Source organism: Puma concolor, chromosome E4, assembly GCF_028749965.1.
Source record: "Puma concolor isolate L17-30 chromosome E4, mPumCon1.1.hap2, whole genome shotgun sequence".
Classification (NCBI taxonomy): Eukaryota; Metazoa; Chordata; class Mammalia; order Carnivora; family Felidae; genus Puma; species Puma concolor.
Genome location: NC_141683.1, coordinates 2036189 through 2057725, shown reverse-complemented (window position 1 = coordinate 2057725; position 21537 = coordinate 2036189). Strand labels below are relative to the sequence as shown.

Below are 21537 nucleotides of genomic sequence, written 5' to 3'. Positions count from 1 at the left end.
TTTGGTGCCGGTCACTGAGCTGGGTGCGGTGATTGGCGGCGACCCGGAGGGTAGCGGGTTGAGGTGTAAGCCCTGAGGAGGCAGCGTTTGCTGGGCTTCTCTCTGGTTCTCTCTCTCCAGAAGGTTCTGCCGGTTCCCGCAGCTGTGGGTGCCCGGCTCCGCATCGCGCCGCCATGATGGGCCATCGTCCGGTGCTCGTGCTCAGTGAGTTGGGGGGAAGCCGAGGCAGGGGCCCCCTTTTCGCCCCTTCCCTCCACACTTGGCCGTGTTGCCCCAGCCCAGCCCCGTCCTGGTCGGCCGCGGAGGCTTCCAGCCCTCGTCCCTTTCGAAAGCCCCTTCTGCCTCTTTTCTCTGTGCGCCTGAGCCCTTCCCTGGCCCCCGGCCGAGCCCCTGGTGTGCTGGGACGCGGCGCCGCCCTGCCCCCTCCTCGCGTGGCTTCAGGGTGCGGAGGAGCAGTTTTTCCGTTTGGCCGGTCGCGGAGCGGTGTGTCCTCGGCCGACGGGGTGGATCGTGGCGCTTCCGTCTTTAGTACCGGGGTTGACAGTGTTCCCCGGAGGATTGGGAGGGTTCAGTGGCCCAAGTAGGTAAGCTGCTGAGACGGGGGCCTGGCGGACAGCCAGTGGGGTGGTCCTTGGTCGCTTTTCAGAAGCAGCCCTCCAGGATTTCCCTTGAGCGACCCCGGTTGGTGAAGCAGCCCCGTTCCCTCGCTGGCCTGGCTTAGATGCAGCGAGCCCCTCCGTGTCCCCCGCGTGGTGGTGTTTCCCACGGAGTTGCCCCTGGTTTCTGGCTAAGGAGTACCACCTCCCTTGTCCTCCCTTGGCTTGTTTCCGTTTTAACTTCTGGACCCCATGTGCGAGCCCGCCCTGGGCGCCTTTCTCCCTCCCTTACCATTTTCTGTATACGAAATGCAGTAAAGCGATTTGATCCATTTTCTTCATACCTGGGAAATAACTATTACCAAAAAAAAAAAAAAAAAAAAAACACTTAAGGGAGAAAAGGCGCCGTTCCTTCTGATGAGTGTGTCAGAACAGCCGGTGCAGGATTTGAGTTAACCACTGCCCGACACAGGAATCTAAATTCCGAGGGTTGTGAGTGTAGACTTGGTGGGACTGCATTGAAAAGTTTGCCGATTTAAATTGTACGGAGTGTGTGATTCAGAGAGAGGAGCGGAATAAGCCTCGTGTCGGTTTGGTTATAGCCACTGGCTGGTCTCACCGAGAGGCCCCCAGGGGTGAGCTGTGCACTGCGAAACCCTTTTTAGGTCTGCATTAATCCCTGGCACTGGTTGGATGTAACCCATTAGGCCGCGTGTTAAAATACGTGGTCGGCTCTGACTGAGCATTGTTATGATGTCCAAGCATGGAGTGACCGTATCTGGAGAACGGAGACCCTCCGAGAGGATATTCTCACTGCACGGCACGCTGTGGGGGCGCTGGCAGTAATTCCGCTGGGACTGCCTCCTGTGATTCCCCCTGTCTGAGTAGGAAAATAGGAGCCCAGACTCCCTCCTGGGATATTTTTTTTTGAGGGTCACCAGCCCTCTGAGCATCTGTAGATCCTCTTTCCAGACAGAACTGCAGTATCTCCCATTTTCTCGTATAATCTCTGCGAGTTCACCGTTCCACCGAGGCCCATTCATGGATCTCAGGTTATGGGTCCTTGCTGTAAATAGGTGAATGTTTGATTAGTGGGAAAGTGATGACCAGGGATCGTCATGGGTCGTATGTGTATCAAGTTGACGTAAAGAAATAGCTGAAAGTACATGTACTTTTTTGTGTTAACAGTTTTTTAAGGCATATTGGTATATAATAAGCTACACATATTTGGAGTGTACAATTTGATGAGGTTTGAAGGTATGTTACCTCTGTGAGGTGTGTGTGTGTGTGTGTGTGTGTGTGTGTGTGTGTGGTTTACTTTCAAAGGTCAGGGGATAGATAGTATCTATACGACGGGCCACTCCTGGTCTATTGCATTTTATTTTCTCTATTCTAGGCCAGAACACAAAGCGTGAATCTGGAAGAAAAGTTCAATCTGGAAACATCAATGCCGCCAAGGTAGGATATCTTTATTTAAAATCTCTACACCCAGGGGCGCCTGGGTGGCTTAGTTGGTTAAGCGGACAACTTCAGCTCAGGTCATGATCTCGAGGTTCGTGAGTTCACGCCCCGAGTCAGGCTCTGTGCTAACAGCTCAGAGCCTGGAACCTGCTTCAGATTCTGTGTCTCCCTCTTTCTCTGCCCCTCTGCTGCTCATGCTGTCTCTCAAAAATAAATAAATGTTACAAATTTAAAGAAAAAAAAAAATCTCCACACCCAATGTGGGGCTCAAACTCATGACCCCGAGATCAAGAGTCTCATGCTCTTCTGACTGAGCCAGCCAGGCACCCCTAAAGTAGCTTATCTTTTAAGTAGTTTAGAGTATTATTTTGTCTCTAGCTGCCTTCCTTAGGATTTCTGTATCTATTCGCAAATAGGCAGAGGAAATGTTGACTTCCCTTTCTTTCAGTACATGTCTCTGATGGTGGTAGGTGGAAGGAAGCCCTTCCTCAATGAGGCAGACCTAACAGTCTTCCCATATTCACTTGTGCATAATTCTGTTACCGTGTATAAGTTTTAGAGTCTTTTTGTGTTTGTCTCGCATGCTAGACTGAGTTACTTGAGGGGAAGGACCGTGTTCCCATTTGTATTCCTAGTGCCCGCTGTAGAGCCTGGTTAGGTAGTCAGTAAATATCTTGGGATGAAGGAACGCAACAGCTGTAGACCTGAGTCAGTGGCGTGGAGGCCAACATCGTGGAAAGAAGTACTCACGGGTAGACTTCCAGTTACCTGAGCTACTGAGAAACTGAAACTCTGGAAGGCACGTCCCCCTCTTTTCCTGGGAAAAATTATTTCTGTATACACCACGCTGAAGTCATTCCTTAAGGGGAGAGACAGCAGAATGGAGCCACACGGTGCCCTGTGTCTAATGTGGTTATCAGCCTGGCTTTAGAGGGTTAAACACTGGCTCTGCAGGTTCCTCGTGTCCCTTCTCACACATGTGTTTGCACCATCTCCTGACTGGTGGTTGCATGTTTTATGTTTTCCTTTCGACAGACCATTGCAGATATCATCCGAACATGTCTGGGACCCAAATCCATGATGAAGGTAGGCCTCTCATTGAAACTTTGTGACTACAGATTTTCCTTTTCCGTAATCTGGAACAATTAGGTAAAACTTTTGCTTTTCTCCTAGATGCTTTTGGACCCAATGGGAGGCATTGTGATGACCAATGATGGCAATGCCATCCTTCGAGAGGTTTGACTTTTCGTTTTGCTTTCTGATAATTTTATAAGGGGGCCCGTAAGTCATATATACACGATGATTAGTTTCTTAAGGCTGGTATAACAAGTTACCACAAAGCGGGTGTCTGTAAAGAACAGAAATTTGTTCTCTCGTAAACTGGAGACGAGAAGTCCAAAATCAACTTGTCATCGGGGCCCTACTCCTTCTGAAGGCTCTTGGGAAGAATCTTTGCTGCTCCTGGCATCTGGTGGTTGACCACAACCCCTGACATTCCTTGGCTCGCTAGACTCTTGTCTCCTCAGTTGTTAAATGCCATTGTCCTCTGTGTCTCTTGTTATAAGGACACTGGTGGTCGGATATAGGACCTATTTTCATATCCTGTATGATCTAATCTTAACTTGATTATATTTGCAAAGACCCAGTTTCAAAAACATTTACGTTCACAGTTTTGGAGGGTAGGACCAACACATCCTTTTGGAAAACAATCCAGCCACAACAGTGGTGCTCCCGGTAAATAAGCTGAAAGAATACCACTCCGTGTCTTCAAGAAACTTTAATAGCCAAGCTGGCAAATGCGTTTTTCCCCAAAAAGAAAGGGACTTGGGAAGAGGATTTACTTAGATATTTTGGGGGCCACTTTTAATCTTTCAAGCTATAGTAGATAAAGGATAAGGGAGGAGGTATGGGAGTAAGAAGCCCGAGAGGACCAAGCACAGTGGGTTAAGAGGTCTTTGAGTCGTGTTGATTCTGTGGTAACCTACATTTTTATTTTAAGATTCAAGTCCAGCATCCAGCAGCCAAATCCATGATTGAAATCAGCCGGACACAGGATGAAGAGGTTGGAGATGGGACCACATCAGTGATTATTCTTGGTAAGAGGAGAACAGAAGGTTCATAAGGAAAGTTGGAGTGAAACATGAAGATTTTTTCCCAGAATAGTATTTGTGTCCTATTTTAAGGAAACTGGTACCAATCCACTGGTTATAAATATTTAAATAATTTGTTGCTAATTTTCTATGTGTTTTCTCCAATTGAGTGTAAAACATTCATCATAGTATAGGATGAACTGTAAAAATCTGCTTGAACAAGATACAGAGCAGGTTCTTGTCATTCACGGTAGGTTGTATTCTATAAAGTCACCACAGACACTGAATTAGCAAATGCCATTACTCCTGGGGGAAACACAGGTTAGGCTGCTGTGAGCCTCTGTTCAGATACTCTTCAATTGATAAATAAATATATCTTGTTATATGAGGTTTTTTGTGTTATTTGTCTTTTTTTGATATATATGTTTTTTAACGTTATTTACTTTTGGGAGAGGGAGACAGCACAAGCAGTGAAGGGGCAGAGAGAGGGAGACACAGGATCCGAAGCAGGCTCCGGGCTCTGAGCTATCAGCACAGAGCCCCATGTGGGACTCAAACCCACAGCCATGAGATCGTGACTTGAGCCAGTCAGATGCTTAATCGACTGAGCCACCCAGGAGCCCCTGTTTTATTCATTTATTTTTCAAGTAATCTCCACCCCCAGCATGGGGCTGGAATTCACGACCCCGAGATCAGCACTTGCATGCACAATCAGCTGAGCTGTCCAGGTGCCTCCTTTCTGTTTGTTTTAAAGACACCTTATGTGGTACGTGTTGCTGATTCCTTACCGTTGAATTCACAGCAAATAGCATTATTAACTCCGGCCAGAATGGAGCTTGTCTAATGTGTTTTCTCTGTAAGGCCCATGACAGCCTTCCTGCGCTTAGGAAAACTACGCTATACTTCAGTGCCATACCTAGGGGTCATTTTAAACAGTGAAGTCACCAACAAAAGGTGTAAAAATGTGAAATTAAATATACCACATAAAGTATGAGAGCTGAAACAAGGCATAGCGTTGCCTTGGTTGACCTCAATCTGAAAATTAATGAGTCAGGTGACAAAAATTTTTCACCTGTGCACCTGTGTGTGAGTGACCAGGAAAGTGCCCCAAGTGAGTGCTGATTTGCAGCTTGCGGGTAACATTGTAGCCAGTGGTTAGGTTGACAGATGCAGAACTTTGACAACACGTCTTGACCATACAAGTTGGTAATGGTCAATCTTCAACTTTCTATAGGATTGTAAAAGATCACTTCTGAAAACTTGATATGCTGCCTTTGTTTGCCGTGAACACTTTATATTGATGGTAGAAGTTTCTGATAGAGGCGTTCGGGGCTCCCTGGGTGGCTCAGTCAGTTCAAGCATCCAACTCTTGATTGTGGCTCAGATCATGATCTCAAGGTTCATGCATTTGGGCATGGGCTCCCAGTTGGGCTCTGTGCTGACAGCTTGGAATTCTCTTTTCTCCCTCTCTCTCTGCCCCTTTCTCTCTCTCTCACCAAACAAACTTCAAGAAATTTTATAATACAGGCGTTTGTTGTGTAAAATCTGATTGCAGCAACACATTGTCAGGAAATGAGGGCTATGTTAAGGGTGCCAGTTTATACTGTTGGCCCACACGCCTAAAGATGGAGTCCATACAACAAAATTATTATGGGAACTTTTTAAAAAGTGACACTTTGAATTAGTTTTGGAATGTGTTGATGGAGATGGACTTGAGTCATCACCAGCTAAGCGCTTCAGACCCAATTCTTCTGAGGATTGAAAAGTACATGTGGCTGGTTCTGTGCTTTGAAGAAAAACTTGGAGGATGAAAGAGGGAGGACAGACGTGGTGGGATTCTGGGATTCTTTGGGTTGTTGAGGAGCACTAGATATCAGGCCAGATTTTCTACCTAATAATCTTAGTTGAATCTCCTGGTGAGATTAGGCAGGTTAGGTATGTATTAATTTGTGTACGAAAAAGGAAAGACAAATTTTTTTTTTTAATTTTTTCTTTTTTAAACGTTTATTTTTGAGACAGAGACAGAGCATGAACGGGGAAGGGGCAGAGAGAGAGGGAGACACAGAATCGGAAGCAGGCTCCAGGTTCTGAGCCATCAGCCCAGAGCCCGACGCGGGGCTCGAACTCACGGACCGCGAGATCGTGACCTGAGCTGAAGTCGGACGCTTAACTGACTGAGCCACCCAGGGGGCCCAGAAAGACAAATTTTTAAGTAGGGGGACATTCCACAAATAATCTCTCATCTAGAGGATAAATTTTGTACAGTTTTATGGCTGTGTTTCTAGGTATGAGGAAACCTGTGTTTTTGTTTTTAGTACTAGCAGTTGGACTGTATCCTAGGTGTTTGGATGATGGTAAACAAGTCTGTTTTCCTTTATACATTTTTCCTTGTTTAGAGAGTTTGAAACACAAGTGTTTCCTTTTGTTTAGAAAACTGGTGACAAATATTAGATCAAGAGAATAAAACAGCTTCAATCTTCGATCATTTGAAATGTGTCTGGCAAGGGTACTTTTCTTTATGAATCGCCTTGTAGAAAGTGTAAAGTTCGGCATGGTTATCAACAGCCAAATGGCATGGCTTTTGGGAGAGTCTATTTAGGAAAAAAGGTATTTTTAGATGCTTGACGAAGTTGCCTTGAAGTCTAGGTATTTGTAAGTAACCTCACGGCATCTATGTCTTTTTCAGCGGGGGAGATGCTGTCTGTGGCCGAGCACTTCCTGGAGCAGCAGATGCACCCGACGGTGGTGATCAGCGCTTACCGCAAGGCCCTGGACGACATGATCAGCACCCTCAAGAAAATCAGGTACTGAGGACACCAGCAGTGGACCATCAGACGTGGGAGGCCTGGAAGAGCCATCTCTTCTGAGGTGACGAAGGCAGGCCAGGCACGTCCCACGGTGGTTGGTTTGTGAGGGAGACACAGAGGAGAGCAAAACGAAGAGAGGATAAGGGAAGTAAATGTTTTAGAAAATGACAGAGGATACAGGGCAGACAGAAGGAGCTAGTTCAGTGCTTCAGGGTATCTTGTGGCTCCACGCCGTTTGCTTATTTCCATGTTAGGCAATGCCACGGAAAATGTGTAGCAAAACCTACCCTTCCAGAATTTTAGCTGCTGGTGTGGGGAATAAACTGAAGAGTTAGATGAGTGTAATTATTCAGGACCGAATGTAAAAATGTCCCACCATCAAGTATGATTATAACTAATACCATAACTAGAGATCGCAGTCCGATCTGATCAAGTGCTGCCCTGGTGGCAGCCAGCAGTTTTCCGTTCAGATCACAAGGAGTGGGACTGGAAATGCTGTTAGAACCCCGTGTGGGAATCCAGGCACTTGCTGTGCGTGCAGAGCGCTGACAGGGTCACGAATGCGGTATAGAAACGCAGGCCTTCTAATGTCAGAGGATGTTAGGTCATGACCGTGCAGAATGCAAAATGTCTTCCACGAAAAATTTTTGTTTAAAGAGGAAAAGCTGTGATCGACTCTCCTGTGGTTGGGTCGTTGGGTACGTAGGGATCAAGTAATTCGGTGAGCTTTGTGCCGTACTGCCTGTCGTGAGGATGAAAAAGCAGCGTATGGCAACGTGTGTGGCAGTCCGAGGGAATGCCGTGTTTGCCTTGAATTGTTTTTACGAAAGAAGCTGTGTAAGAACGTAGAGATAACCAAAGGGTGTATTGAGTTTGTGGAGCTGAATTGCTAGAAAAGTTTTCTTTCTCATCAAGCAGTAATGGTCTAACTCCCTTAGATAATACTTGGGGAGCACTTGCTTCTCCTCTAAAACCCATAATGCAACTGTGCAACGATTGCAGTGTGTGAAAACTTGGGCAGGATGGCATCCAAGGCCTCTTACAGCTTCATTTTAGGGTTCTAAGTAGACTTCTGTACAAATTTACGATCTGGTGAGGGAAAACTAAACACACGAACACGGCACTATGGCACAGCATGAAGTAAGATGCTGGATAGAATAGAATGCAGATGTTCAGGTGGATAGTAACGACCGACGGTGAGTGTCAGATGAGCTCTCAGAATTTGCTGGTTGTGGGATAAGGCTTCAAAGACCAAATGTGTCTTGACCCAAGTTAGACAAGTTGAGTATATTTGGTTGAAGCAGAAGGTAAAGGACAAATTATTTTCTGTATACTCTGCAGGGTGGTCAGCTGTGGGAACCCATGACACAGGGATTTGAGACAGCTTCCAGGGATGGGTTAGTTACGATCTTGCTGAAAGGCAGAGGGATGGACGGTTCTGACTCGTGGCCCACTATGGTCCCCGAGCTGTAGATCAGGCACTTCCTTAAATATCCAAGGTCTCTGCTGAGCATAGCACCTGTTTTCTTTTCTCCAGTACCCCCGTTGACACCAATAACCGAGATATGATGCTGAACATCATCAACAGTTCTATTACTACCAAAGCAATCAGTCGATGGTCCTCTCTGGCTTGCACCATTGCCCTGGATGCTGTCAAAACTGTGCAGTTTGAGGAGAATGGTCGCAAGGAGATAGACATCAAGAAATACGCAAGGGTAGAAAAGGTAAACTCTTTCGATGTGTGTTTTTTTTAATGTTATTTTAGAGCGAGTAGGGGAGGGACAGAGAGAGGGCGAGACAGGATCTGAGCAGGCCCTGCGCTGACGGCAGAGGGACAGTTGTGGGGCCCAGACTCAACAGACCATGAGGTCGTGACCTGAGCCAAAGTTGGAGGCGTAACTGAGCCTCCCGGGCGCCCTTCGATGTGTATTTAGAAGACAAGTTATTCCCTAGTAGGAGCCTTCCCACTTGTGGAGGAAATGTGTTTAAATTGGCACGAGATGTCATTGTAGTTAGAACAACACTTATTTGCTGCCTTGAAAACAGAAACTCGAGAGTCCCGGGGAGGTATTCCCAAAATGGGTCTGTTCCCTTCAGCGCTGCTCTGAACGAGGTTTCCAGGGACTAGAGAAGCGCTTAGCGGTGTCTCCTTGTTTGTGCCTTTACATATGTCCGACACTTGGTGGGGACGGGACACAAAGGCTCTGCACTGTCTAAGCTTCAGAAAGCCTTCTCTACTCCTTTAAGGTCCAAAAGTAGCATTAATAGTGTGGCCTGTAGATGGAGCCCCAAGCCTGGAAATTCTGTGGGAATCTCTTTCAGGAAGTAGGAGAGACCTGAAGCCCTTTAAATCTTTGTCAGTCACTGAACTTCTTTTGAGTCTCAGCTGATCTTGAGAGTGGCTGTCATGGTCCGAGATTGGTATGCTTCCTAGAGGGGAAAAAATGTGATTGCAACCATATTTGTCGTTGAGGTTCAAGGAAGAAAGCGATGTTGGAAACCTAGAATAGTGGTCATTTGGGGAAGATAAATGGGAAGGGAGTTGAGAAATTGTCTCCTCCTGGTCATGGATGGAAGTGGATCTTTTTTGCTCAGATACCTGGGGGCATCATTGAAGACTCGTGTGTCTTACGGGGAGTCATGATTAACAAAGATGTGACCCATCCACGAATGCGGCGTTATATCAAGAACCCTCGCATTGTGCTGCTGGATTCCTCTCTGGAATACAAGAAAGGAGAAAGCCAGGTAAGGTTCCTGGTCTTTTTCCTTAAAGTCGGTGTAAGAATCTGACTGCTGATAGGGATAAGGGAAATAAAAGATATGTCTGTTACATTGTAGACTCTGTCAGTTACTGACCTTTATGCGTGATCTCTGATTTTACAAGAACTTTTTGTTGTTGTTGTTGGTTTTGAGAGAATGAGAGTGCGTCCGTGTGAGCAGGGGGAGGAGCAGAGGGACAGAAAGAGAGAGAATCTTAAGCAGGTTCCATTCCCAGCACAGAGCCTGACAGGGCTCCGTCTCACAACCCTGAGATATGACCTGAGCTGAAACCAAGAGTCGGATGCTTAGCCCATTGAGCCATCCAGGCACCCCTTTTATAAGAACTCTTGGACATAGTTAATATTGACCCCAGTTTTACAGATGAGGGATCTAAAGCTCAGAGAAGTTTGGGTAATTGTTTGGGGAATACAACTGGTATCGACCAAGTCAGTATTTGAACCCAGCTCTGTTGGCTTCATTTCCACACTACCACACCACCTTTCCCAGTGCCTGAGTGGAATATAGAGTGGGAATTAATGTAGCTGGGAAACGCTAAAGAAGAATTTCCGGAGGGCAGGAGGGTCACAAGGCTCTATCACCCTCGGATAGAATAAAAGTGATTGGAGCTTGTTAACACGAGAATTGGGAAGAAGATTTAGTTTATTGGTGGGAAGAATTAAGACCCAGAGTTACCATGCAGGGTAGATGTAATGTCGTACTGAGTGGTCAGAGACCTTAGGCCAAAATCTCCACTGATGGCCTTTGACTTTGAATCCTAGTTGAGGAGTACGTCAATGAAGGAGTTCAGCTGGAGTTCTTGAGCTAAACTAGCTTACAGAGGCGTGGGCTCCTGGCTTCAGCAGGACTCTGACTCACTTCTGGGGTGCATGAGAGGAGTCGGTAGAGGGGCCTGGTACTGGGCACGTCTGAGATTTTAAGTCCGTGACTTTTCTTCACCACGCAGACGGACATTGAGATCACACGAGAGGAAGACTTCACCCGGATCCTCCAAATGGAAGAAGAGTACATCCAGCAGCTGTGTGAGGACATCATCCATCTGAAGCCCGATGTGGTCATCACAGAAAAGGGCATCTCGGGTAGGACTCTGTTCATTTTTCCAACCTCTTATTGAGGTAGAAGAGGGTGGACAGGTTGGCAGAGACGGCAGGGTGAATGTGGTAGTTAGTGTGCATTGAGGATGCAGCCGGGTCGGAGCCCAGGAGTTCTGGCCTCCCTCTTGACCCCTCTGCTCTTGGGTTTACAGATTTAGCTCAGCACTACCTCATGCGGGCCAACATCACGGCAATCCGCAGGGTTCGGAAGACAGACAACAATCGCATTGCTAGGTGAGTAGGCCACGTAAAAATAAGATTCTTCCTTCCCGTGGGTTCGCCTTGTGTAGCTTTATGATGTCGTTGCTATCTCTGAGAAAGTTTAGCGCCGGATATGGTCAGCCGTGTCAGTTACAGATGGAACCAACCTGGGTTTTACTGTGTGGTCCCTGAGAAATTCTCTAGTCTGGCAATTATCTACTGCAGGAATCTTTCTTATACTGCTGCTAACCAGTAGGGAACAGCTTATGCTTAGACACCTGTGGTCTCTACCTTGGGGTCCGTGACTGTCTGTCTAAACTAGCTCAGAATACAGCAGAAACATCAGTTTCCTTGAGGGGATCTTCAGCTGCTGTTAATGCAACTTAAGATTGTGGTTCCTACTTTTGCACTGGTGTCTGTGCTCACATATCATTCATTCTTAATTTATATTTTAAAGAGAGAGGTCTACCCTAATATCACCTACCCAATCCAAATCAAGTTTTATAATTCTGCTAACTCTGAAATGGCTCTGGGCACACATAGTTGACGACGTGCCCAGGAGTGGGTACATGTTAGGTATACTGAGAACTCACTTGTCTAAATTTTATTACTTAAATTAAACTTAAATATACTTAAATTAAACTGCGTCTGGTTATAACAGTTGTCTTAGGTACATACGCTTTTATTTGTAAAGCCTCGTTAGTTGAAGGAAACTTTGCCTACATACGTTCGAAAACCAACTTGCTAGGCAGCCAAGACCTCTCTAGTTATGTAGCAGCGTTTCCAGCAATCCGTGTTGGGCCCTCTCCCCAGCCACAGACCCTAGGGACTAGGAAGATGAGTAAAAGTACCTGAAATCCCCTCCCCTTCCCATCTAATCACTAGAGCCTGCGGGGCCCGGATAGTCAGCCGGCCAGAGGAGCTGAGAGAAGAAGATGTTGGGACAGGAGCAGGCGTGTTGGAAATCAAGAAAATTGGAGATGAGTATTTTACATTCATCACTGAGTGCAAAGACCCCAAGGCCTGTACTATTCTCCTCCGTGGGGCCAGCAAAGAGATTCTCTCGGTGAGTCCGCCTTCGAGGTCATTCCGTTTCTTGAGAGATTCCTAGAAGGCCTGAAATTTTCCTGTTACCCTTTCATAGCTATTTAGTTTTTGACACGTGGCCAAAACTTTAACTTTTTTTAAAAATTAAAGCAATTTTGGGGGCACCTGGCTGGCTTAGTTGGTAGAGTGTGTGACTCTTGACCTTGGGTTCATGAGTTCAAGCCCCACTTTGGGTGTACAGATCATTTGTAAAATTAGTTAATTAATTAAATTAAAAGTCTGTAAAGAGTAATAAAAATTATCTTAACCATTTTTAGGTGTATAGTTCAGTATACATTCACATTCTTCGGCAATAGATCTTCAGAACTTTGTCGTTTTGCAAAACTGCGACATTACATCCATTCAACAATGACTCATCATTTCTCCAGCCCCCAGCAACCACTGCTTCCTTGTTTATAAAAGATTGTTTTTCAGGGGTTTTTTTTGTTTATTTATTTTTGAGAGAGAGAGAGACAAAGAGCATGAGCAGAGGAGGGGCAGAGAGAGAGGGAGACTCAGAATCCGAAGAAGCCTTCAGTCCCCGAGCCGTCAGCGCAGACCCTGACGCGGGGCTTGAGCTCACAAACTGCAAGATCATGACCCGAGCCGAAGTCAGATGCTTAACCGACTGAGCCACCCAGGCGCCCACCCTGTAAAAGATTTTTTTAATGCTTATTTATTTTTGAGAGAGAGACAGAGCATGGGGGTGGGGGAGGGGCAGAGAGAGGGAGACACTGAATTGGAAGCAAGCTCCAGGCTCCGAGCTGTCAGCACAGAGCCCGACGCGGGGCTCGAACTCAGGAACTGGGAAATAATGACCTAAGCCGAAGTCGGACGCTTCACTGACTGAACCACCCGGGCGCTCCTCCTTAATTTTTAAGTTAAAATGACAATTCTCGCTTTTGTTCCTCAGGTTAAGTAACTTACCCAAAGGTACACGGCTAGTAACCGCACCACCACGCAGCCTCCCAGGGACACAGCTAGGGTGGCAGAACGGGGCGCTGTGAGCATAGTGGGCGTGGCCCAACATTGCCGAGACACGCCCACTTCTTGGCTCTCTTGCAGTTGTCATTCATGCGTTTTTCCAAACCAGAGGTCGGCTGCCCTCCTCAGCGGGGGTTTCGAGGAACTTTCTTATCTGCCCTGCCTGTTAGTAGGAAGCCCTCCAGTGCCTCCGACGCATTCCCGAGTCCTCGCGCTTTCTACATGCTGTGTGTTCACTCTCCACAGGAAGTGGAGCGCAACCTCCAGGATGCCATGCAGGTGTGCCGCAATGTCCTCCTGGATCCCCAGCTGGTCCCCGGGGGCGGGGCCTCTGAGATGGCCGTGGCCCAGGCTTTGACAGAAAAGTCCAAGGCCATGACCGGTGTGGAGCAGTGGCCGTACAGGGCTGTGGCCCAGGCCCTAGAGGTCATTCCTCGTACCCTCATCCAGAACTGTGGGGCCAGCACCATTCGTCTGCTTACCTCCCTTCGGGTGAGTCCCTCCCCTGCTTTCTCCTGACGGGGTAGGGGCGCCTGCCTGGCCCGAGAGGCCGGTTCACGTCTGTCCACCGGCTTCTCCTGAGCTCAGGCTCGTTCCCTTAAAGTGTCCTCTCTCGGCGTTGGACTCGTTTGCCGTCGTTGCCATTTCCGTTTGTCATTTCAGTCTCTTGGGTTTAGTGTTCGGGTGGTTTCGTTTTGTTTCGTTACGCAATGTTCCCTGCCAGCTCACTCGCTCCTGGTGTTTCCCCTTTAACTGGTGATGCTCCTTCCGACCACAGGCCAAGCACACCCAGGAGGGCTGTGAGACCTGGGGTGTGAACGGGGAGACCGGCACTCTGGTGGACATGAGGGAGCTGGGCATCTGGGAGCCCCTGGCTGTCAAGCTGCAGACCTACAAGACGGCAGTGGAGGTGAGGCGCCCTGAGACCTAGACTGCGCCGTTTCTTTGCACAGAAGCAGAAGCCAGGGTGCTTGGTGCAGTCTGGAAGGGAGGGGTATAGTATGGAAGACAGAGTATTCTCCAGAGATCAAGGAATTCGCCCCCTGCTTCGCCCATGCGGAAAGCAAGGTGACCTAGCGTAAGCCGCATCCCCTCTGGAAAGGTGGATTTCAGATAAAATGCTAATTACGTAGGAGGAGCTAAGTGTTGCCTTTAGAAGAAAACAAGTGTCCCTCCGCTCTCTGCTGACCTCTGTGGCGCTGTGGTGTTTCTCCTAGACGGCAGTTCTGCTACTGCGGATTGATGACATCGTCTCCGGGCACAAGAAGAAGGGTGACGACCAGAGCCGGCAGGGCGGGGCCCCCGATGGCGGCCAGGAGTGAGTGGTGGGCAAGGCGGCCTCAACGCACAGAGCCAGCAGAGGCTCCCTCTTCCCTGAGCCAGACTGCCAGGGACACTGGATGTCTTTGTTTGGAGGGATCAGGTTGAGGGGCGGCCCCGGCCCCTTTCTGTCCCAGCTCGGTTCGCAAAAGGCGCTGACACGTAATTCCTCTCTATTGTAAGCTTTCCACTTAGTTTGCTTCCGATGATTAAATCTAAGTCATTTGAGATGATTGTTATTTGTTTTTCAACCTTGGTCGTATCTCTGCCTCCTGGCAAAGAGGGAGGAGGCAGAAGACTGTCCTGGGGAGGGAGGGAGGGAGGGAGGGAGGGGAGGGATGGGAATGAGGTAAGTGCCTCCTTGAAGGTATTTTTCAGACCTTCTCAGAGATGCTGGTTGGGAAGACTCTGGGAGTTCATACTTTATTTTAAATTTTTTAATGTTTATTTACTGTCGAGAGAGAGAGAGCATGAGCGGGGGAGGGGCAGAGAGCGAGGGAGACACGGAATCGGAACCAGGCTCCAGGCTCCGAGCTGTCAGCACAGAGCCTGACGCGGGGCTCAGACTCACGAACCCTGAGATCATGACCTGAGCTGAAGCCGGACGCTTAATGACTGAGCCCCCCAGGCGCCCCAGAGGGTCATACGTTAAAGCTTGAAGAAGGACCGCTTTGTGTTCACCACCCCAAGAACAGGAGGAACCTGTCCAGACCGTGGGTGTTCCCACGTGTGGCTGTGTGTAGAGCAACACCCAGTACGTGCCAGGGCTCAGGCACTTGTCCTAGAAAACAACATGCGTTTTTTCTATCGTGTCCTATAACTTTTCAGAATCCCTCCTATCTTATCTGGAATTCTCCTCTGCCGCTGTTCTTTCTGGCAGCAGTCTGTTCTCTGTTCTCCTTGTGTCACAGGAGGGCCTCCGCTTCCCCTGCCGGCAGAAACAGAGGGTTTCGTCTCACTTCGTGCTTTGTTTTTATCCAGGGAAAAAGTGGTGGCCGTGGGATGCTGGAGGCTAGGTGGGGCTAGCCTTTGGTTTCTTCGCTGCCCTTCCTCTTGGCTACTGGGCCTTCCACGTCCCCTTTGTCCTTATGATTCATACACTCAGCCTTTATCTCCTCCCTGATCTCAGGACTTAGTCACGTTAGGTTGAATACTAGGTAGAATAATGGCACATAGTCCCTCCCGTGTGATAAACGTTCTAGCCAGTTTGCACATATCGGCTAATCCTCATAAGACTAAGATTGGCAACATCCCCCGTTTTACAATGGAGAATCTGCCTGACAGAAAGCTGGTGAGTGGAAGACGGAATTGCTGCGTGGGGAGTCTGGCTCCAGAGCCGTGTTCTCAGCCGGCCGTGCTCCCCACATAGGAGGCGCAATGGGGCTCTGGAGGCCTCTTGTCTGTTCACACCCGGGTCTGGCTTCCTGCTTAGCCCACTAGGAGGTCGTTGGCTTTTCCTCTCCTCTGAGGGGATCTGAGATAAGCCTGTTTTTTCCTGAAATCCCTGCCTCTTATTATTTTTTTTTTGAAGTTTTTGTTTAAAATTTTTTTATTTTAGAGGGACAGCCCAAGTAGAGGAGAGGGGTAGAGTGGGGGAGAGAGAGAATCAGAGCCTGCCTGACATGGGCCTCGATCCCACATCCCTGGGATGGTGACCCGAACTGAAATCGAGAGTCAGACGCCCAACCAGCTGAGCTACCTGGGCGCCCTCCCTGCCTCTTTACTGGCCGTGCTTGTCATTCTGTCTTCGAGAAAGACAATGGATTAATCTCAAATAAGTGAATAGATGTTGACGAAGTAGTGCTCACAGGACCGGAGAAGTTACAGAGGAAGCTCGTCACGCCGTGAGGATCCCTCCCTCCCGTTTGTGATTTGCCCTGATGTCCACTCTGGTTGCAGTTGGGACTTGGGTGGCTGCTGGGTAAACAGGGGCTTTCCTGCTGCTGTCGGAGCCTCTCCTCTGGGGGCACCTGTGTGTCCTGGGCCCGTGGAAATCCCTTCTGGCAAGTTCGATCTGGCAAGTCTGTTCTCCCATCTGGCGTTCAAAGGCCCTTAGTGCTGCCCGGGCCGAAACAACATTGGGATTGCGGGCTGCCCACAACGTGTTCTGTATTGCCTGGCGTGAGTCTCCATCACTAAACTGTTGCGTGAACACAGCTTTGCCGCCTCCTTGACTTTGCTCATGGTCCTTCGTACTGTCAGACCCTTACTGTTCTCCTCTAAAGCAACATTTCTTTGGGTGGCGGGGAGGCTTGGATTCCAGACTACTCCGGCCCTCCGTACTCAGCCAGCACTCTTGTTTTCGCTTGCCCTTGTCAGGTCCCGGAGTTGAGACTCAGAAGATACAAGTTACTTGTCTCAAAAATGAGTTTTTTGAGAAGACTTGAGTTCGTCCTAGAGTAGCCATTTTGGGGGAAAATGAAATTGGATTCCTACTTCATTGTTTGCAAAATTAATTCGAGGCAGCTGAAAGATTTAAATACAAGCAAGTGAAACTAGAAGAAAACAGATTTTTAAATGTATTTATCACAGTGGGGAAAAATAAGGGCAAAAAAATTTACGTGCTGAGTACAAAGTGTGTGGGGGGGTGATATTTGTACCAATACAAAGGTGAATTTCTTGGGGCGCCTGGGTGGCGCAGTCGGTTAAGCGTCCGACTTCAGCCAGGTCACGATCTCGCGGTCCGTGAGTTCGAGCCCCGCGTCAGGCTCTGGGCTGATGGCTCAGAGCCTGGAGCCTGTTTCCGATTCTGTGTCTCCCTCTCTCTCTGCCCCTCCCCTGTTCATGCTCTGTCTCTCTCCCAAAAATTAAAAAAAAGTTGAAAAAAAAAATTAAAAAAAAAAAAAAAGGTGAATTTCTTTACATAATTTTCAGAATGTGGCGGTCAAGACGATTGGGACTACAGAAAAATAGGCAAACAACAGCTCCAGAGTGACTGTAGAACAGGAGGTGTTCCACCTAATTCAGCGGGAAATGCAAATAAGCCTGGTAAAGACTCAGCGAGGGTGGGGGAAAACAGGCCCTCTGGTCTCAGGCAGAGGTCAAGTCCACCTGGCAGCTCGAATCCTGACTTTATCTTACAGATTTGGGTTCAAATATATATGAAATGCACTACATACAGGGATATTCATTTCAATGTTCGCCGTAGCCAGATGTTGGAAACGCGAGGTTCTGGTCAAACATATCCATGGGACGTCCCCCTGCAGTGTCACTGGAAGACCAGTGGACAAAGGCAGTGCCAGGTGCATTGATACAGAACAGTCCTCCATGTGCAAGTGAAAATGAAAAAGCAAGCTGCAGAGTGGTGTCTGGATGCCAATGTGTGGTATCGCCTGTCTGTACATACATGCAATATGTGTATACATGTGGCAAGTAAGCTGTAGGGCCAGCCTGGCGCTTGAACTCACAACCCCGAGATCAAGAGTCCTGGCATCCCTGCATAGAATGTCTTCGGAAGGACTCAAAGGTAACAGTGGTTGTTTGAGGGAAAGACCCAAGTCACTGGGGAATAAAGGTGATACCTTTTGGTAACTTATGAATTTTGTGTCCTATGCATTTATTATTAGCCAAAATAATTAGCCAAAATAATTTTAAGCAGAAACACCGAAGAACAACAAAAAGCGGGTTTGTTCAGCCAGACAGGAGCTCCTTTGCAAATACTACGTGCTGTTCTCACATCCTATTTACTGACGTCTCTCTTCTCCACAATAAAACCGTGAGCTCTTCTAGGACAGGAACCGGCGTACCCGGGGGCTCCATAAATATTAATAATTGACTAAAAAGAACTATCTGGGGTCTGCTGTCTTCGCCCTGGAAGTCCTTCAAATCCCTCTGCCTCCCTCACTGGTCCCAGTCAGTTTATTGGGATCCATTCGGATCTTGAATGCAGACACCCTGGCCACTTGTAGGCAAGAGCGGGGCCAGTCGGGTAGGAGAGGCCGCGAGTGTGGCTGTGCACCTGTGCAGGCTGGGACGCCTCGCAGCCCCAGGGGACGAGTTGCTCAAGCTGGAATCTGGGTTGAAGGAGGCGGTCTCTTTAAGAGCTGCTGGCTTGGCCCCGCCCTGCAGACAGATCAGCTGCATCTGGGAGTCACATGACTGCGGTGTGTCTTCCGCCCTCGGAGGTTGGGGCCGCATGTGCGGCTCCGAGGGGCCCCGCCGGGGCTGGGGGCGCTGTGCCCCCAGCCCCATCCTCCTCCTGAGTTTGCTTGCGTCTGCAGCCCCGCTTGGCCTGCTGGGGGAGGAGACCCGCCAGGTGAGGGGCTAGAGCAGTAGATGTTTCGGGAAACGCAACCCTGGGAGGGAGCTTGGAATCCGGGGGGCACCCAAGGCGCAGGGGTGGGTGGCTGCTCGGAGACGAGTTCTTCAGCCAGGGCTCCTGGGACAGGACTGTGGAGGAGGGCGGGTGTGAGGGTTCCCTGTCTTCCGGTGGAAGCTGGGCCCTGACTCAGCCCTGAGCGACCCAGGTCTGGGCGAGCGTTGGGCTGCTTCTCCCCCAGCCCCTGCCCTGCGCCCTCATCCGTCCGCTGGGGGCGGGGCGGTTGTGGCTCTGCCCTCCTCTCCCCCAGCCCTCAACCCGCCTCCTGCCTTTCCCCATCACGTCCAAGCTGCTTTGCCCTGTGTCTCTCCCCCGACCCTGTTCCCTTGACCCTCCACTGCTCCGTGTTCTAGGTGTCTCTGGAGGTCATCCCTCCCGGGCTGGACGCCCCCCAGAACCTCCTGCACATCCGGGCGGTGGGAACCAACTCCACGCTACACTACGTGTGGAGCAGCATGGGGCCTCCGGCAGTGCTGCTCGTGGCCACCGACACCCCCCACAGCACCCTGAGTGTCAACTGGAGCCTCCTGCTGTCCCCTGAGCCTGACGGGGGCCTGGTCGTGCTCCCCAAGGACAGCATCCAGTTCTCTTCTGCCCTTGTCTTTACCAGGGTGAGGAGGTTGGGGGAGAACCAAGGGGGAGCGTGTGCGGAGCAGAGGGTTCATCCGGATTCGAGGGAGGGACTGAAGACGGGGTACGGGAAGCAGTCAGGTACGGGAGCCTGCGGGTGGGGGCCCGTGGGTGGTGGTGGTTCCGGGGACAGCTGGACTCAGGCAAGCCCTGCCCCACCTCACCCCACCCGCCAGCTCTTTGAATTTGATGGCGCCAACACATCCGAGGGGGCCGAGCCTCCGGGAGAACCGTGTCCCCCGTATCCCCTGGCCAAGTTCTCCTGGAACAATATCACGGACTCATTGGATCCTGCCACCCTGAGCGCCACATTTCGAGGCCGCCCCACCGACGACCCCACCGGGGCTTTTGCCAATGGCAGCCTCACCTTCAGGGTAAGGGTGTGGGGAAGCAGAGGAACTCAGAAGGCTGGTTTATGAGGGTGGGGGTGCCCTTCAAAGCCAGGCCTGCCCCCCTGCTTCCCGTCCTCCCCCACCTCCCCCATCCCAGGTGCAGGCCTTCTCTGGATCCGGCAGACCAGACCAGCCCCCGCGCCTCCTGCATTCGGCCGACACCTGCCAGCTAGAGGTGGCCCTGGTCGGGGCCTCTCCCCGGGGAAACCGCTCCCTGTTTGGGCTGGAGGTAGCCACCCTGGGCCAGGGCCCCGACTGCCCCTTGATGCAGGAGCAACATTCCATCGACGATGAATATGCACCTGCTGTCTTCCAGGTCAGGCCTTCAGCAGAGAGGCGGGTGGGTGGGGGGATGCGGGAGAGAATCATGGAACCGTTTATCTTTTAGCGACATAGTTCGGCTCCTTTAAGTGACGGTCACTGTGCTGACAAATCTCTGCCTTCAGTGGAGAAGACGGAAGGCGGGCCTGGGGGCCTGGGGGTCTGGGGGCAGGAGCTGAGTACAGGTTTGCAGAGGGTTGGGGCTGGAAAAGGACCCAGTGCCCGTGGCCCAACTCCCCTTCCGACAGAGGAGAGATTAAGGCTCTGTGCCAACAGCCTGTGAGTCCTTGAAGCAGACCCAGGACTCAGGACACCTAGTGACAGTTGGAGGCCGGGAAGGGTGGGGGAACAGAAGGATTGGGCACAGGCTGGTCCTCCTCAGCCTGTGGCTTGTCTTTCTCCCCAGGTGAACCAGCTGCTGTGGGGCTCCCTCCCATCCGGCTTCGTGCAGTGGCGACCAGTGGCTTTCTCCCAGAGGCAGAGGGGCCGGGAATCAGCCCTGCCCTGCCAAGCTTCCCCTCTTCACCCCTCCTTGGCATACCTCCCCCAGTCACCCATAGTCAGAGCCTTCTTTGAGTCCCACAATAACTTCTGTGCCTTCAATTTGACATTTGGGGCTTCCACAGGCCCTGGCTACTGGGACGCACACTACCTCAGTTGGTGAGGGCCTGGGGCAGGGCGGGGGTGCTGAGCCGGGGCTTTGGGAGGGGACGTGGGGGAGCCTGGCCTCCCAGCGTATTCGTCTAATGTGCTCACCTCTGTTTCTCACTTGTGCTTGCCTCAGGTCGACGCTCCTGGGTGTGGGCACCCCTCCATTGGACACCTTGTCCCCACTAGTCCTAGGCATCATGGCGGTGGCCCTGGGTGCCCCGGGGCTCATGCTGCTGGCTGGAGGCGTGTTTCTGCTGCTGGGCCACAGGCAGTGCTCAGAATACCAGCCCATAAACTGAGGCCCGCTCTCTGGAGGGCTGGACATTGATCCCCGGACTTGCCCTGCTGGTCTGCCAGACGGGGGGTCAGCTGCTCCCTTCCCCCACCTGGCTTTTCTGCAGAACATCAGGGACACCTCCACCTTTCCGGAGAACCCCCAGATGGGGCTGCCCTCCTACTCTGGGGAGGGCCAGGGGCAGGGCGATGGCTGGAGGGAGGGTCCCTTGGTGATGCCTTACTGCTCCTCTGCCCCCATTTCCCTTAAATGGGACTCACAGGCCTAAATGAGAGGCCTTCTGACTGACTGGCTGCCCTGGAGGGCACGAAATAGACTCATTTTCTGCCCTGGGCTCCTCTCTCGGTGTGTCGGTGTCGCGGGCTGCTGTGCGGCCGGTCCTGGGAATGGGGGGCGGTGGGAGGGGCGTGGGAGGCACTGCTCCAGTGCGGCCCCTTCTCACCAGACATAGCTTCCCTCCCTGCATGGGACCAGGCTGCCGCCAGCCTCACTCCGTCATGTGGAGAGAGTCTG

The 21537-nt window shown here is 50.5% G+C and overlaps 2 protein-coding genes across 3 annotated transcripts; both read left to right on the top strand.

Annotated features, from left to right (window-relative positions):
• Positions 1–46: 46 nt before the first annotated feature.
• Positions 47–14645, top strand: CCT3 (chaperonin containing TCP1 subunit 3). 2 transcript variants are annotated; one of them, XM_086694245.1, is made up of 14 exons: positions 47–204; positions 1993–2054; positions 3093–3143; positions 3231–3293; positions 4057–4153; positions 6834–6951; positions 8492–8678; positions 9550–9699; positions 10679–10811; positions 10979–11060; positions 11913–12093; positions 13344–13589; positions 13876–14007; positions 14315–14645. In XM_086694245.1, exons 1-14 carry the CDS (start codon positions 174–176, stop codon positions 14417–14419), a joined length of 1638 nt encoding a protein of 545 aa, XP_086550371.1. In that variant the 5' UTR covers positions 47–173; the 3' UTR covers positions 14420–14645. The 2 variants fall into 2 exon arrangements, with proteins under 2 accessions (XP_086550371.1, XP_086550372.1); XM_086694246.1 differs by lacking the exon at positions 47–204 and adding an exon at positions 488–584.
• A 3868-nt stretch (positions 14646–18513) lies between these two features.
• On the top strand, positions 18514–21358 carry GLMP (glycosylated lysosomal membrane protein). The gene is made up of 6 exons (XM_025915237.2): positions 18514–18672; positions 19089–19346; positions 19542–19739; positions 19855–20073; positions 20485–20738; positions 20863–21358. Exons 1-6 carry the CDS (start codon positions 18553–18555, stop codon positions 21026–21028), a joined length of 1215 nt encoding a protein of 404 aa, XP_025771022.1. The 5' UTR covers positions 18514–18552; the 3' UTR covers positions 21029–21358.
• Positions 21359–21537: the final 179 nt, after the last annotated feature.